This window comes from Microcaecilia unicolor, chromosome 3, assembly GCF_901765095.1.
Source record: "Microcaecilia unicolor chromosome 3, aMicUni1.1, whole genome shotgun sequence".
Taxonomy (NCBI): Eukaryota; Metazoa; Chordata; class Amphibia; order Gymnophiona; family Siphonopidae; genus Microcaecilia; species Microcaecilia unicolor.
The window spans coordinates 31,500,781-31,515,756 of NC_044033.1; the positions used below are offsets into that span (position 1 = coordinate 31,500,781).

The window sequence follows — 14,976 nt, forward strand, 5'->3', positions numbered from 1 at the left end:
CTTTAGAAATGATAAGTAGTAGTAGTAATACGTTACAGAATACTTCAGTTCGTCTATTAGGAAGAGCTCATAGGTTTGAACATGTCTCTCCCGTATATGTGTGTTATCATTGGCTACTGGAGCAGTTTAGGATTTTATTTAAGTTGATGGTGCTTACCCGTAGGGCATACTATGAAAAGATTCCTCAGACACTTGTTATTTATTTATTCACAGTAGCTATACTTCCTTTACTAGACCTAGGAGGTTTACAAACTAAATAAAAACATACAATACCGGAAAAAAAGAAAAAGGAACTACAGTAAACTGATAGAAAAGTACCCAGCAATCATTCCAGGCAGAGTACATAAGTAATGCCACACTGGGAAAAGACCAAGGGTCCATCGAGCCCAGCATCCTGTCCACTACAGCGGCCAATCCAGGTCAAGGGCACCTGGCGAGCTTCCCAAATGTACACACTTTCTAGAAATGTTATTCCTGGAATTGTGGATTTTTCCCAAGTCCATTTAGTAGCGGTTTATGGACTTGTCCTTTAGGAAACCGTCTAACCCCTTTTTAAACTCTGCCAAGCTAACCGCCTTCACCACGTTCTCCGGCAACGAATTCCAGGGTTTAATTATGCGTTGGGTGAAGAGAACTTTTCTCAGATTTGTTTTAAATTTACTACACTGTAGTTTCATCGCATGCCCCCTAGTCCTAGTATTTTTGTACGCCCTTAAAAACAGGGCCAAGGTAGGGAGGGAAGTGGGAGCTGTGAGATGTTGGACAGGGAGATTGTTAGGTTACTACAGCCATATATACCAGCTAGGATAATACGTTCCCAAGATATGTGCTTTTTTTTTTATGGCTGCTATGTTTATGAATGGTGGTGTATGATTGATTCTTTCCTATCTGATGATTGTAATTCTTTTCTGATACGTTTTAAGTGTTATTTTATTTTAAATTTGTTCACCACTGTGATCTTTTTACACAAAAAGCCTAGCGGTATAGTAAATTCAATAAACTGTAACTGTTCTTTTCAGCCTAAGGGCTGGTGATTGTGTGAAGACGTTTTGTACATGCAGAGAATACATTTTTTTGTATGGGTATCATTCTAATGTTTAGGACATTTTTCATCTGTTGGAAGGTAAGGATTTGGTCTAATGGTTAGAGCAATGGGCTGAGAATCAGGGAAACCAGGATCACTCCTTGTGGCTTTGGGCAAGTTGATTTTTATTAAAGTGCCCTAAGCAGTTAGGTGCTAATTTTGTAAATAAACTGATCCGGTTATCTTTACCAGTTGAGACGTTCTGTTACTATGGTGGTCCTTTGTTCTGTGTTTGGTAATGAAATTGTACTTATTCTGTGTGAGGCCCCGGTGCACAAAATTTAGCAGATCACTAACAGCCCGCGATGTGTCACGTTTTCAAGGCAGAAACTAGGTTCGTGAGCCCTTGGGCCACTGCCGTGGAGCAGCAGTGGCAGGCAAAACCACCCCACACCAGAGGCAAGGCAGAACTCTGACAGGAACAGCTAGACTTCACCTGCATTTGACCACCCTTCCCCATGAGTTGAGCCCCGGGGTGCAGGCGGCCGGTAGGACTTACCGGACAGGGCAGGAACTGGATACCAACTAGGCTGAACAGGGTGAGGGTCAGAGAGGAAGGGAATATACATGGGCAGCAAGGCAGGAAACTGGGCTAGGACTCACAGACAAACAATACTACACAAGGCAGGAAATGGGCAAGCTAGAGGACAGAAACTGAAAGCTGCCAAGCAGCCACTGAACAACACAGACAGACAAGAGTCAGGACTGAAAGCTGCAGATCAGTCACTAAGCGAGAACACAGACAGAAAAGAGTCAGGACTGAAAGCTGCCACGCAGCCACTAAGAGATAGACACAGACAAACAGAAACTAATCCAAGAATACAGACCAGAAACAAGACTAAGAAAAAGCAAAACATTAAGCTAAACTATACACAGACTAACTAGGACCGGACAAGAAACTCAAACAAGAAACCAGACTAGGCAGAAGTGCAACAAAGCCCCAACAAACCAGGGACCTTAGATGATGCAAAGGCCAACACAGAAGTTTCCAAGTGATTAATAAAGCCCATCAGCTGCCGAAGTTTAGCTGCAGGAATCACATGGCAGCTAAGGGTGCTGTTCAAGCACAAACAAGAGAAGCAAGTCTGGCAGCCAGGAAGATCCGGACCGGACTGGGCTGAAGTCTGGAACGGGTGACAGTCCATAGCAGCCATCGGTTCTGGCCACCAGAGAGCGAGGTGAGCACAGACAAGGAAACATTCACATATGTGGCACGATGCACAAAGGGGATCGCTTGCAAATGAGCTGCATGGATCCCCCTTTGTGCATCCTCGCTGTTTGCGAGTTCGAGTTGTCAAATGGATTTGACACTATTGTCAAATGGATTTGACAGCTCTGATACACTGTACCGCCACTGTTACCCCAGTGGTCCAGTGGACCACGACCCCCCCCCCCCCCCTCCCATGACCCCGAAACCTTTTCCAGCGCTTTCTTTCACTAACCCGCACTGTACAATGTTAAAGGAAATATACTCAGAACATAAGGACTAGATTCTTAATCTAAGGTACAGAGCAAGTTTATTTACAATACTGTACAGGTAATGCAATAATTTTAGCTCTCAGTTTAGGGATCTTATACAAGGGAAATGTGCCACAGGATAAATATGGCTAGAAAGGCTGAATTATTAATTATGCTGGATTGATATGAACTTACTCTGATTGAGGTTCAGATGTATTCTTTCTGCTTCTGGTTGGAATGGTGAAGGATGTCTTGTTTCTGTTGCTTGACGGTGATCCTTTCTGGAAGAGAAGTCTTCTGTTAATGGTAGTGGAACCTGCAGGAAGTCTTGTCTTGGATATGTGGAGTCTAGCAAAGGTCCAGAGAGAGCAGTGCAGAGAGGGTCCAAAGAGAGACAGTTCAGTTTTTTTAATAATTCTTGTTGGGCCATAAGAGTTGGTCATTTGGGGTGTATTAACCCAATTACATCTCAGGGATAGCTGAAACTAGTTCTTTCTGGTTTTGGACATGGAGGCATGGAAAACTTGGTGTAGCTGCTCACATGCTTCCTGGCTGATCAGCTTCTGTGGTACACACCCCAGAATGTTTCTGACAGTGTCATTGTCTGGGAGTTTCAGGTAGATGGTCTTTCTTTTGTTATATCCAGCCTCTTTGATTGCAGTCAATATACAGATCCTTTTCTTACAGAATGGAGGTGATTAACTCTCCTATAACCCAGCCTGCTTTTGTTACACACTAGTTGACCATTTAACAGTTCAATTGTTTCAGGCTTTCATGGTCTGAAGGAGGAGGGATGAGGCCAGATCGGCTTTCTGATATCTGAGCAATCTATATTCAAAGTTTTTGAAAGCACTTTTATATATATCTGTATCCAGCACAATTAATAACCCTGAAAATTCATCATATCATGCTACACACCAATCAGGCATCCTCTGGGCACTGATCTAAAGGTGAACTGTATAGAATTAACCCTCTTAGAGAATTATAATGAAAGCCCTTTCAACAGGTAAAATAGTATTTTTTTACCAGGAGAAAGTAGGGCTTTGATTATCGCCTAAACTGTGGGTCAGAGTATAAACGGTGTTCAACAATGCATTCTTTCGCTTGCCTACTCAAAGGGTGGTCCAGCAGGCAGGGCTAGGAAGGAGCAGGTGGCTGCTTTTTATTCCAAAAATATGGAAATTTAGTGGATTATTCTCTTTGGGGATTGATTGATTTTATACCCCCACATTTTCCCACCACTCAATGTGGCTTACAACATTTAGGAAACAAACAGTAAAGTACAATAAAGTGAAAGTGATATGGATGGTGTAAAGTTACAGGGGTAAGATAAAGTAATTGAGTTCACAAAATCTTTATAGGATTTGTAGTCCAGGAATCACGGAGGCAGGACGGGATCTTTAGGGTAAGCCTGCCCAAATAAGTAGGTCTTGAGAGACTTCCTGAAAGTCAGATGATCTTGATCTGGTTTTACAGATTTAGGCAACACATTCCACAAATGAGTGCTGATGTAGGAAGAGATGGAAGCGTAAGTGATTTTTATACTTGAGACCAGAGCACGCAGGGTAATGGAGGTTTAAGTATGAACGAGAAGATCTAAGTGAATTCCTTGGTGGCAAGTTGACAAGGGCATCCTATATTTATATAGGTCCATGTGCCCTTTTGCCCCATTACCTTAAAAGATGCACTGAAAAATCTTTGACGTGACTTGGTGAACATATTTCTTATCACTGTGGCGACGAAGTAGAGCCTGCATTTTGTTTTTGTTTTCTCCTACTGAACTCTGGAAATCATTCATAGCATTTATCATCTCCATGCTGAAGCCAGTTAAGAACCTAATAGTGTAGCTTCAAAGGTGTAGTAGCTAGGTGGGGTGCAAGGGGAGCAGTCGCTCCCCCAAATGGATCTTGAATGAATTGGTGCCTATTCAGATCGGTCCTTCAGCTTTCATTGGCACCTATTTTACAAAAGGTCTGCTCCCCCTGACATCAAAACCTGGCTACGCTTCTGTGTAGCTTATGTTGCTGCCAAGATGGCTGCTGCTAATTTTTCACCGTGTGTGAGATTCTATATAAAAGCTAATTGTATGTATACAACAAAAATGATCATTATAGAATAAAACTTTGTAATATTGCCTCAGATCACAACTTTGGGGTAAACTTATTGATTTCAGACCCTGTTGCATGAAAATGAAAGCTGGCTCTCAAGGTCAAAAGGTTGACTAGTAGCATTCATTAATAACTGTGCTATATATGTCTACACTAGTGTTAGACAGTGAGAAATAGACCTGTTCGGGTGCTTTTGTACCTCTTGTTTCTTTAAAGATTGCATCATATGTTGAGGAAAACGCAAAGGGGCCCTTTTAGTAAGCCGCGTAAGCATCTACGCGTGCCCAGCTGCTGGGTGGCTCTTGTGGTGATTTCATTTTTGGCGCCCATCTGATATGCAAGTCCGAAAAATAATTTTGGGCACGCGTATCGGATACGCGCCAATTGGCATTTGATGCGCGTAGGTCATTACCACCCAGTTACCGCGTGAGACTTTACCGCTAGGTCAATGGCTGGTGGTAAGGTCTCAGACCCAAAATGGAGACGCGCCAATTTTCATTTTGCGGCTTGTCCATTTTCGGCAAAAATTTTTTTTTTAAAAAGACATTTTTTGCAGACACGCTGAAAAATGCATCTGCGCGTGCCCAAAATACGCGCCTACACTACCGCAGGCCATTTTTCTGCGCACTTTAGTAAAAGGACCCCTTAGCATATATTACAGTTCAATTCACCCAAAATAAATGTGGCTCACAGAGGGTGAATGTTCCAAAAATATCCATTAAAAAACTACTGTGAAAGAAAGATATCCCAATAGGGAATGTCAGTATTTGAAAGAAAAAAATAACCTTTGACCTCTTCTGTAGGGATCTTAAACTGGACAACATTCTTCTGGATGCAGAAGGTCACTGCAAACTGGCAGACTTTGGAATGTGTAAAGAAGGAATTTTAAACGGGGTGACAACAACAACCTTCTGTGGAACGCCTGATTACATTGCTCCAGAGGTAGAGTAATTTTGCTCACAGTTCTCAAATGATTTGTTTGTCGCGTTATGACTGGTCAGTTTGATTTTGTGGTGCACACGTAGAGGGGGGGGGGGGCTTTTACAAAGGCATGTAGGCGCCTACGTGCGTCCAACGTGTGTCAAATTGGAGGTACCGCCCGGCTACCGCATACCTCAGGCGACAATTCTATTTTTGACGTGTGACCGAAACACGCGGTAGAAAATCTTTTCTACCGTGTGGTACTTACCCGGTAGTAGTTGGCAGTTTATGCATGCTGGCCGCTTACTGCCTGGTTAGCGCATGAGACCTTACCGCTAAGTCACCGGGTAGCAGTAAGGTCTCAGGCCGAAAACGGATGCGCACTGGTTTAAATTTTGCCGCATGTCCGTTTTCGGCCACAAAAAAAGCAGCTTTTCTCTAGGTGCGCTGAAAAATGGACCTGCACGCGTCCAAAACACACGCCTACACCGGTACAGGCCACTTTTAGGCGCACCTTAGTAAAAGGGCCCCAGAGGAAGGGACGGGGTAGGGTGGGGGGGATAGGGGAAAAGGAAAATTAACAAGACGTTTCAATCATTTTTGGTATATGGGATGATATTTATTACATGTTACAGATGTTTGTTCTTAAGTTGCTTTTCGTGCAGTACGCACAAGATGCATATTAAAATTCTTTGCTTTCTTTGGTCTATTCTTAAGTGGTCTTACCTTATCCTACATTTGTCCTTTTTACTGCCATCTTAATATGATTTGTTTTTTTAGATTAACATTTCAAAGTGCTTCTATTTCACAGATTGTTATGATACCTAATATAATTGTGCTGTTTTTGGATGATGGTTGTAACTTTGTTTTGTTCACCAGTAAAGAGAGTTAAAAAAAAAAAAACAGAAAGAAAGAATGGTGAACAGACAAGCTAATAGGACTGACTTAATACATGCTCTTTTGCTATGTGAGCAATAGAAATCAAACAAAATAAAACATGGAAAAGAAAATAAGATGATACCTTTTTTATTGGACATAACTTAATACATTTCTTGATTAGCTTTCGAAGGTTGCCCTTCTTCGTCAGATCGGAAATAAGCAAATGTGCTAGCTGACAGTGTATATAAGTGAAAACATTCAAGCATGACTATGACAGTCTGACAGGGTGGGAGGATGGGGGTGGGTCGGAGGTATGCATGGGGACATCAAAGCATATCATTGATATTCTAACAGGATAGGTGTGGATAGGTGAGGGGTGGGGTGATCAACAGAGACATACATCTTTATGGTTTATAATGGACTAGGAACCCCAGATCCTTGTTAAGTCCTTTCTGTTGGGTGTTAAAATATTCAATCATTCTGACTTCAAAGGTCTTACGTTTTTGTATGGTTTTAAAGTTACCTTTCAGGATTCACACTGTGCAGTCACTGGTACAGTGTCCTGGTCCTGTAAAATGTTGGGAAAAACACACAGTGGATCCAAAAAAGTCCTCTCACAATGAGTGTCTTCCTGAACAAGGTCTTTATTAGTAGTAGCTACTACTAATAAAGACCTTGTTCAGGAAGACACTCATTGTGAGAGGACTTTTTTGGATCCACTGTGTGTTTTTCCTATCGTTGGTTTCCTTGTGGAGAGCTCACCTTCTGTGGGTGTTTGCTTCCTGTAAAATGTTGACCAACAGGGGTGGGAGCCCTACTGGCACCAGTATTGTTCATGTGATGTCTATGTAAATTGAATCTTGTCTTAAGCATCTGGCCTGTTTCTCCAATATAGCATCCTTCGTTACATATTTTACACTGAATGATATATACCACATTGGAAAATGAGCAAGTGAAAGATCCCTTTATGTTGAATATCTTTCCTTTGTGGATGACTTTGGGGTCCTGTGAAATATTGAGCAGAAAGAGAGTGAGTTAACTGCTGCTTACAGTGTAAAACTAAGGGGGTCTTTTACTAAACATTAGCTCGATTTATCTGTAGCAGGGCCCATAGGAATAAAATGGGACCCGCTGCTGATCATGGGCGTAGCCAGACAACAGATTTTGGGTGGACACCTCCTCCACCCCCCCCTCTCCCCACCACCACCACACCACCAAAATAATATCTCAGCTGGCAGGAAAATGCTTCTTTCCACCTTGGCAGTCTGCAGCAGGCATGCGCTGAAAACTGAGCATGCGCAGGTGCCGGTATCGTGGAGAGTAGCGTTTTTGTTACCATCAGGGGGAAGACTTCAGCTGGCAGAGCTTGGGATCCCCACGAACTACGCTAAGCGTGTGCTACTGTTGGGCCTGAGCCCTAAGTGGGTGGGCCCTGGTCCACCTGTGGCTAAGCTGATATTCAACGCTGAGGACCTTATGCTATAAAGGTTATGCTCCTAAATGTATGCATTAAATTACGAGCATAAACCTAAAGACTTACCTTTTCAAGAAGGCATACCCCACAGAACTGACAAATGTTGAATAATGTAATATTTATTTATTTATTTATTTATTTACTGCATTTGTATCCCACATTTTCCCACCTCTTTGCAGGCTCAATGTTCCTTACATTATGCCGTACTGGCGATCACCATTTCCGGTATGAGAAGTACAGAGAATTATTGCAATTAAAGTACAAAAAATATAAAGTAAATTTAGAAGTAAATAGATATACAATACATTTCAGGTATTTGAGATCAAGGGTAATGTAAAACGTTCAATAATGACAATGTGATTAAAGTAACCAAATTAAAAAGAGTTCAATGATAACTTGTTCTGGTAAAGTTTTGATATCGAGACTTTTATGACGAATCCTTTTGATAAGTCTCTTTGAACAAGTTAATCTTTAGTTATTTCCGGAAGGCTGTCGGATCATGTGTTGTTTTTATGGCATTCGGTAGTGCGTTCCATAGTTGTGTGCAGGGCCGCTGGGCCCGGGACAAGGCCCTCTCTGGCCCCCCCCATCCGAGGTCACGTCGCGTTGCGCCCCCCCCCCCCCCCCCCCCCCCCACCCGAGGTCGCCGAGCCCCCCTCCACCCGCTCCCAGTGCCGGGCCCTCTGAACTAACCTGAAGCGCCTTCATCTTCGATGCAAGCAGCAGCAGCAGGACAGACCTCTCCTTCCTTCCCTGCCCCGCCCTCGTGGACGTTACGTCAGGCGAGGGCAGGACACGGAAGGAAGGAGTGGCCTGCCCTGCTGCTGGCGTTGAAGATGAAGACGCTTCAGGTTAGTTGTGGGAGCGACAGAGAGCGGGTGGACTGCGCTGGGCCTGGGGACTTTTGTCCCCCCCCCCCTCTCGGCGTCCCTGGTTGTGTGCAGATGTAGGAGAAATTAGATGCATACATTGATTTATATTTAAGCCCTTTACAATTGGGTAATGGAGGTTCAAGAAAGTACATGATAATCTTTTGAGTTCCTTGCTGGTAGGTCTATGAGGTCTGACATATATATCGGGGCCTCGCCATGAATAATTTTATGAACCAGGGTACAGATTTTGAATGTAATTCGATCTTTTAGTGGGAGCCAGTGTAAGTTTTCTCTCAGGGGTTTGGCGCTTTCGTATTTCGCTTTTCCAAATATGAGTCTGGCAATAAATATGGCAATTTAATCAGGAAACAGACAGTACTCAACCCCGACCCATGATCACACCCTAGCATTTTGCTTGGGGTGAACCACCCCAACCTCTTTACTGATATTTCTTAACTGTATAGTACCTCTACACTGTATTTGTTCACACCGGAGTCTGTAACCACCTCTCCGGAACTATGTAAGCCACTTTGAGCCTACTTATAAATGGGGAAAAGGTGGAATACAAATGTAATAAATAAATAATCTATTTTGCAGCATAGAGTATGCTTCTAATTTAGGAGCATAAATTTAAGAGCGTAAATTTAGGAGCGTAAGCTTTATAGAATAAGGCCCTAACCAGTTAACTTTTTAGCGGTCAAAGATAGGCCTTCTATTTAAGTGGCCTATTTTGATCACTCAACATATCTGGTTTGGCGCTGAATAACCGTACCTAACTGGTTATTTGTCACGCGATACAGCTGGTTATCACGTAGCCGCTAACTGGGATACTCAACGGGAGATAACAGGTTATCTCCCACTAAATGTCCACAGATAGGCACTTAAATGCTATTTAACCAGCCAGAAGCTGTTCCTGGCTGGTTAAATAGTTTTGAACATCGGGGAAGATGTGTTTAATTGTCCCACCCCCCCCCCACCCCCACCCCCCTGTTTACTAAGCCATGCTAGCAGCTGCCTTGCGCTAATGCTGACACAGCCCATTCACTTTGAATTGGCTATGTCAGCTGCTAGTGCGGCATAGTAAACAGGGGGGGTTAATTTGTTAATGTTTATTTCTGCACAGAAGTAAGACGAATCTTGAATATTTTGTTAACATTATTCAGAAAAGTTTTAGAATTCGCTGCCTAATTCCCACAGTAAACATGTAGAAACTGGACACCTTATCAGTTCTGCTTACAGAAGGGTAAACAAGGGTCAATTAAGATGTTTTACTGCTATTGTGTTGACATGTAAGTAGCTGTGCCATAGTATGTATAGAAACAGAGAAAAATGAAGGCAGATAAAGACTATCTGACCGATTATTCAGCCAGCGGGAGGCAGGCCAGCTAAATCCCGCGATCAGCGCTGAGCCCTGGATATTCAAATTCGGGCCCTATCCGGTGACTGGTGTTGAATATCCAGGGTTTTTTGGCCAGTTTAAACAGTTACATTTATAGCGGTCAAAGGTAGGTCTGAATGGCGCAATTTGGCCACCAAACTTAGCCAGCAATGCACTGAATAGTCACAGCTAACCAGTTATATTGCACAATAGAGATGCTTTTGCACTAAGTGGTAGTATTTGGCAGAGATAGCTGGCTATCAAATGGTCAGTATTAGCGCTTAGTCAGTTAAGTGCTACTTAATTGACCAGAAGCTGTTCCTGGCCAGTTAAATTGCGCTGAATATCGGATGGCATGTGGCCTATCCAGCCTTCCCATCCATGCATAGCCGCCGAGAGGGGGGGCAGGGGGGACAAAATTCCCCGGGCCTCCAAGGGGGGTCCGTCGCCGCAGTCCCACCCGCCCTCCGCCGTTGACTGTCTACCCCCTGCATTAAAATCGCAGTCTCACCTTCGTGAAAGCAGCTCTGCAGGCAGCAGAACGCCTCCCTTCGGCCCTCCTTCCCTCCCTGTGTCCCGCCCTCGTCTGATGTAACTTCCGCGAGGACGGGACACAAGGAGGGAAGGAGGGCCGAAGGGAGGCGTTCTGCTGCCTGCAGCGCTGCTTTCACGGAGGTGAGACTGTGATTTCAATGCAGGGGGCCCGGCCCAATGGCGGACGGAGGGGGGGAGCGGCAGCAGCGGCGACCTCGGGGGGGGGATGGAGGGGGGTGGTGGCAGCGACCTCGAGGGGGTGGAGGGGGAGCAGTGGCTGTAGCGATCTCGGGGGGAGCGGTGGCGACCTCGGGGGGGGGTGGAGGGGGAGTGGCGGCGACGACCTCGGGGGGGGATGGTGGCGGTGACCTCGGGGGGGGGTGGAGGGGGGAGCAGTGGCTGCGGTGATCTCGGGGGGGAGCGGTGGCGACCTCGGGGGGGTGGAGGGGGAGTGGCGGCGGCGACGACAACCTTGGGGGGATGGTGGCGGTGACCTCGGGGGGGGGTGAAGGGGGAGCGGCGGCGACCTCGGGGGGGCAGGGCGGCAGGGGCGGGGCCCCGGGGAGGCCTTGCCCCGGGCCCAGCCCAGTCTCACAAGTGAGGTGCCAGCCTCAGGCAGCACTACAAAGGAACGGCATCTCTCTGCCAGCCAGCACTCTGAAGCACTCTTCCTCCGGCAGCATATCTTCCCTTTCCTCCTATTCACTGCACCGCCGACACCGCTGCTCCTCCCTCCCTCAACCCTCTTTCCCTGAGCCTACCTTTAATTTGTCTCAAAATTTGCCAGGTGGCAGCATCGATTCACAGGCGCTGCCGTACCACCAGCCTGACATTCTCTGTTTCTGCTGCAGTGGCCCGCCCTCTCTGAGGTAAGTTCCTGTTTCCACTGGGGCAGGCCGCACAGCAGAGAGAGAATATGTCGGGATCAGTGGCAGGGCAGCGCCTGTGAATCGCTGCCGCTGCCTGGCAAGTTTTGAAACAAATTAAAGGTAAACTCGGGGGAAGGGGATTGAGGGAGGAAAAGGGGAAATGCTGACCTGGGGGGGTGGGGTGGGTGAGAGAGAGAGTATGAGAGATGTTGGGCTCGGGACAAGGAGGTTAGATAAAACAGGAAACGGGGTAAGCCTATCTAGCCCATTATATGGGCTGAAGCCAGTATGCGGAGCCTGCCACCACACTAGTTCACCCAAAACAATAGCAAACACTATTGAAAGCAATAGTAAAAAAGATTATTAGAAATGAGGGACCGCCTGTGCGTGGTCCATCTGTAAAAATTCTAAAGCTGTTCCAGTTGGATAGGCAGTGCCTTAAAAGGCGGAGGACAAAATATTTTTTTTTCTTATTTGACAGCTTTTTAATTTATTTGAAAGCTTCCCATATATAAATATCATGAAATAACAATTGAATATCATTAAAACACCTATAAAAATATTGTAACTGGAGAGACAGCAGTTATAAACTCTGTGTTTTGTGCTCATTTTTCTACACTGTTCTATACAATACAGAGGACCAAATTTCAGTGAGGATATCCTGTTTCTTGATGGGTTCATCTTAACTGTTGCTGTAATCTGCCTTGGGAGGCCTGGTGTTATATAAGATGGAATATATTGAAATTAAATGGAAGTAAAATTAAACTCTTCTTTCATTGGGGCACATAGTAACATAACATAGTAGATGATGGCAGAAAAAGACCTGCACGGTCCACCCAGTCTGCCCAACAAGATAAACTCACGTGTCATTTTTTGTGTATACCTTACCTTGATATGTACCTGTCTTTTTCAGGGCACAGACCGTATAAGTCTGCCCAGCACTATCCCCACCTCCCAACCACCCGCCCCGCCTCCCACCACTGGCTCTGGCACAGACCGTATAAGTCTGCCCAGCACTATCCCCACCTCCCAACCACCCGCCCCGCCTCCCACCACTGGCTCTGGCACAGACCGTATAAGTCTGCCCAGCACTATCCCCATCTCCCAACCACCCGCCCCGCCTCCCACCACTGGCTCTGGCACAGACCGTATAAGTCTGCCCAGCACTATCCCCACCTCCCAACCACCCGCCCCGCCTCCCACCACTGGCTCTGGCACAGACCGTATAAGTCTGCCCAGCACTATCCCCGCCTCCCAACCACCAGCCCCGCCTCCCACCACTGGCTCTGGCACAGCCCGTATAAGTCTGCCCAGCACTATCCCCACCTCCCAACCACCCGCCCCGCCTCCCACTACTGGCTCTGGCACAGACCGTATAAGTCTGCCCAGCACTATCCCCACCTCCCAACCACCCGCCCCGCCTCCCACCACTGGCTCTGGCACAGCCCGTATAAGTCTGCCCAGCACTATCCCCACCTCCCAACCACCCGCCCCGCCTCCCACCACTGGCTCTGGCACAGACCGTATAAGTCTGCCCAGCACTATCCCCGCCTCCCAACCACCAGCCCTGCCTCCCACCACTGGCTCTGGCACAGCCCGTATAAGTCTGCCCAGCACTATCCCCAACCACCCGCCCCGCCTCCCAGTACTGGCACTGGCACAGACCTTATAAGTCTGCCCAGCACTATCCCCACCTCCCAACCACCCGCCCCGCCTCCCACCACTGGCTCTGGCACAGACCGTATAAGTCTGCCCAGCACTATCCCCACCTCCCAACCACCAGCCCTGCCTCCCACCGCCGGCTAAGCTTCTGGGGATCCCTTCCTTCTGAGCAGGATTCCTTTATGTTTATCCCACGCATGTTTGAATTCCGTTACCATTTTCCTCTCCACCACCTCCCGCGGGAGGGCATTCCAAGCGTCAGTCGTTGTCAGACAGAGGGCAGGAAGGAGGTGCGGTCAGAGGCTCTGAGGAAAGGGAGCCAGGCCTGGTCCCTTCCCCAGCTATGCGGAGGGGGCCTGGGGAGAGAGGCCCAGGAAACTCCCAGGCTATGGGGCCTACAAGGCCGAAGGATCTGAAGGCCCGGCGGAGTAGCTCTCAGCCAGTCCCTCCTCCAGCACGAAGGGAGCGTAGTCCCCTGGACCGTAAAGCGCCCAGGGCCAGGGAGGATTGTGGATCTGATGCCTCCTCCATGACCCAGCGGCGTCCAGGTAAGGAGCCTGAAGATCATGGGGGAGGAAGGAGGAAGGTTGAGGCCCTAAAGGTGCAGACCCAGAAGGAGCAAGGACAAGAAGGAATGGAGGTGGGGCAGGAGGCCCAGTTGGGATTTGAGGCAGCCGGCAGTGAAGAAGAGTGGTCAGAAGAAGGGGAGGAGGCCGGTGAGTGGGAGAATATGGACCCAGGACAGTGTGCCAGAGAAACGGTGGAGCGGGTGAGGCACATCAAGTCTCTGGAGAAGGAAATAGAGGAGCTGGGGAAACGGTTGAAAATGACTAAAGCCATGAGTAGGCTGGCCCCAGCAGAGCATGGTCAAAAGTATAAGACTGAAGAAAAGCGCTTAACAAAGTTGCTGAAACAGAAGGAAAAAAGAATTGCTTGTTTAAAAACAGGCTCTGCAAATCCCTTGAGGGAGGTTTATGAGAATCAAGAGAGGATGCAGGCTGGTACATCTAAAACTATGAGCCAGGAGGTTTTTTCCCCAGCACAGGAATCTACCAGTTTAAGCTCAGGAACATTGTTTCACAAAAGGCAGTTGGTAACAGAGATTGTACAAAGTCCAAACAGTCAAAGTACATTGCAAACTATGAAAGCCCTGATGAGCCCAAGGGAAGAGGGAGTACTCAGGTTGGATACAGCTCCAGGAGAAGGGGGAGGGGCGGATTGTTTGGCCTCAGGTATTCCGGTAGAACAGAAAGGAAAAGACACAAAGTTACAACACTTTCATATTATTGAAACGGATGGAGACAGGTTTTCCACCCAGGACACTTTTTCAGTACCCACTAGTGGGGAAGAAGAACAGGGTGTGGAAAAAAGTATTGAACTTACCTGTGTGGAGAGATTGCAAGAGAAGCAAAAACCAGCAGGCTTCCAACTGCAGGAGCACTCCAAAGGTGCTCTGATTGAGGCAGCAGTTTCTGGTGATCAATTATCATCAGCTGTGCAGCTTGGCTCAGAGCAGGTCTGCCCGCGAGGTCAGGACGGACAGGAGGAAGAATCAGGAGAGATCTCTGTTCAATCTGCAGCCAAGTTTGCAGGGGACCTGCTAGGGTATGGTGCCCAGGACATAGAGAATCAGCAGGAGAAAGAGGAACTGGAACAGGAGTTGCATGGAATGGAGCAGGACATTGGACCAATTGCTCAGACCAGAGTAAGCTCTGAAAGTGCACTAATTTTTAAAGC

At 46.9% G+C, this 14,976-nt stretch overlaps 1 protein-coding gene across 1 annotated transcript in view; it reads left to right on the top strand.

The window, feature by feature from the left end:
* Nucleotides 1-14,976, top strand: part of PRKCE (protein kinase C epsilon) — a 915,268-nt gene that overhangs the window by 840,376 nt on the left and 59,916 nt on the right. The window contains exon 12 of the mRNA XM_030195809.1: nt 5,454-5,592. Within this exon, the coding sequence (XP_030051669.1) occupies nt 5,454-5,592 (139 nt within the window). The remainder of the gene's footprint in view (nt 1-5,453; nt 5,593-14,976) is intronic.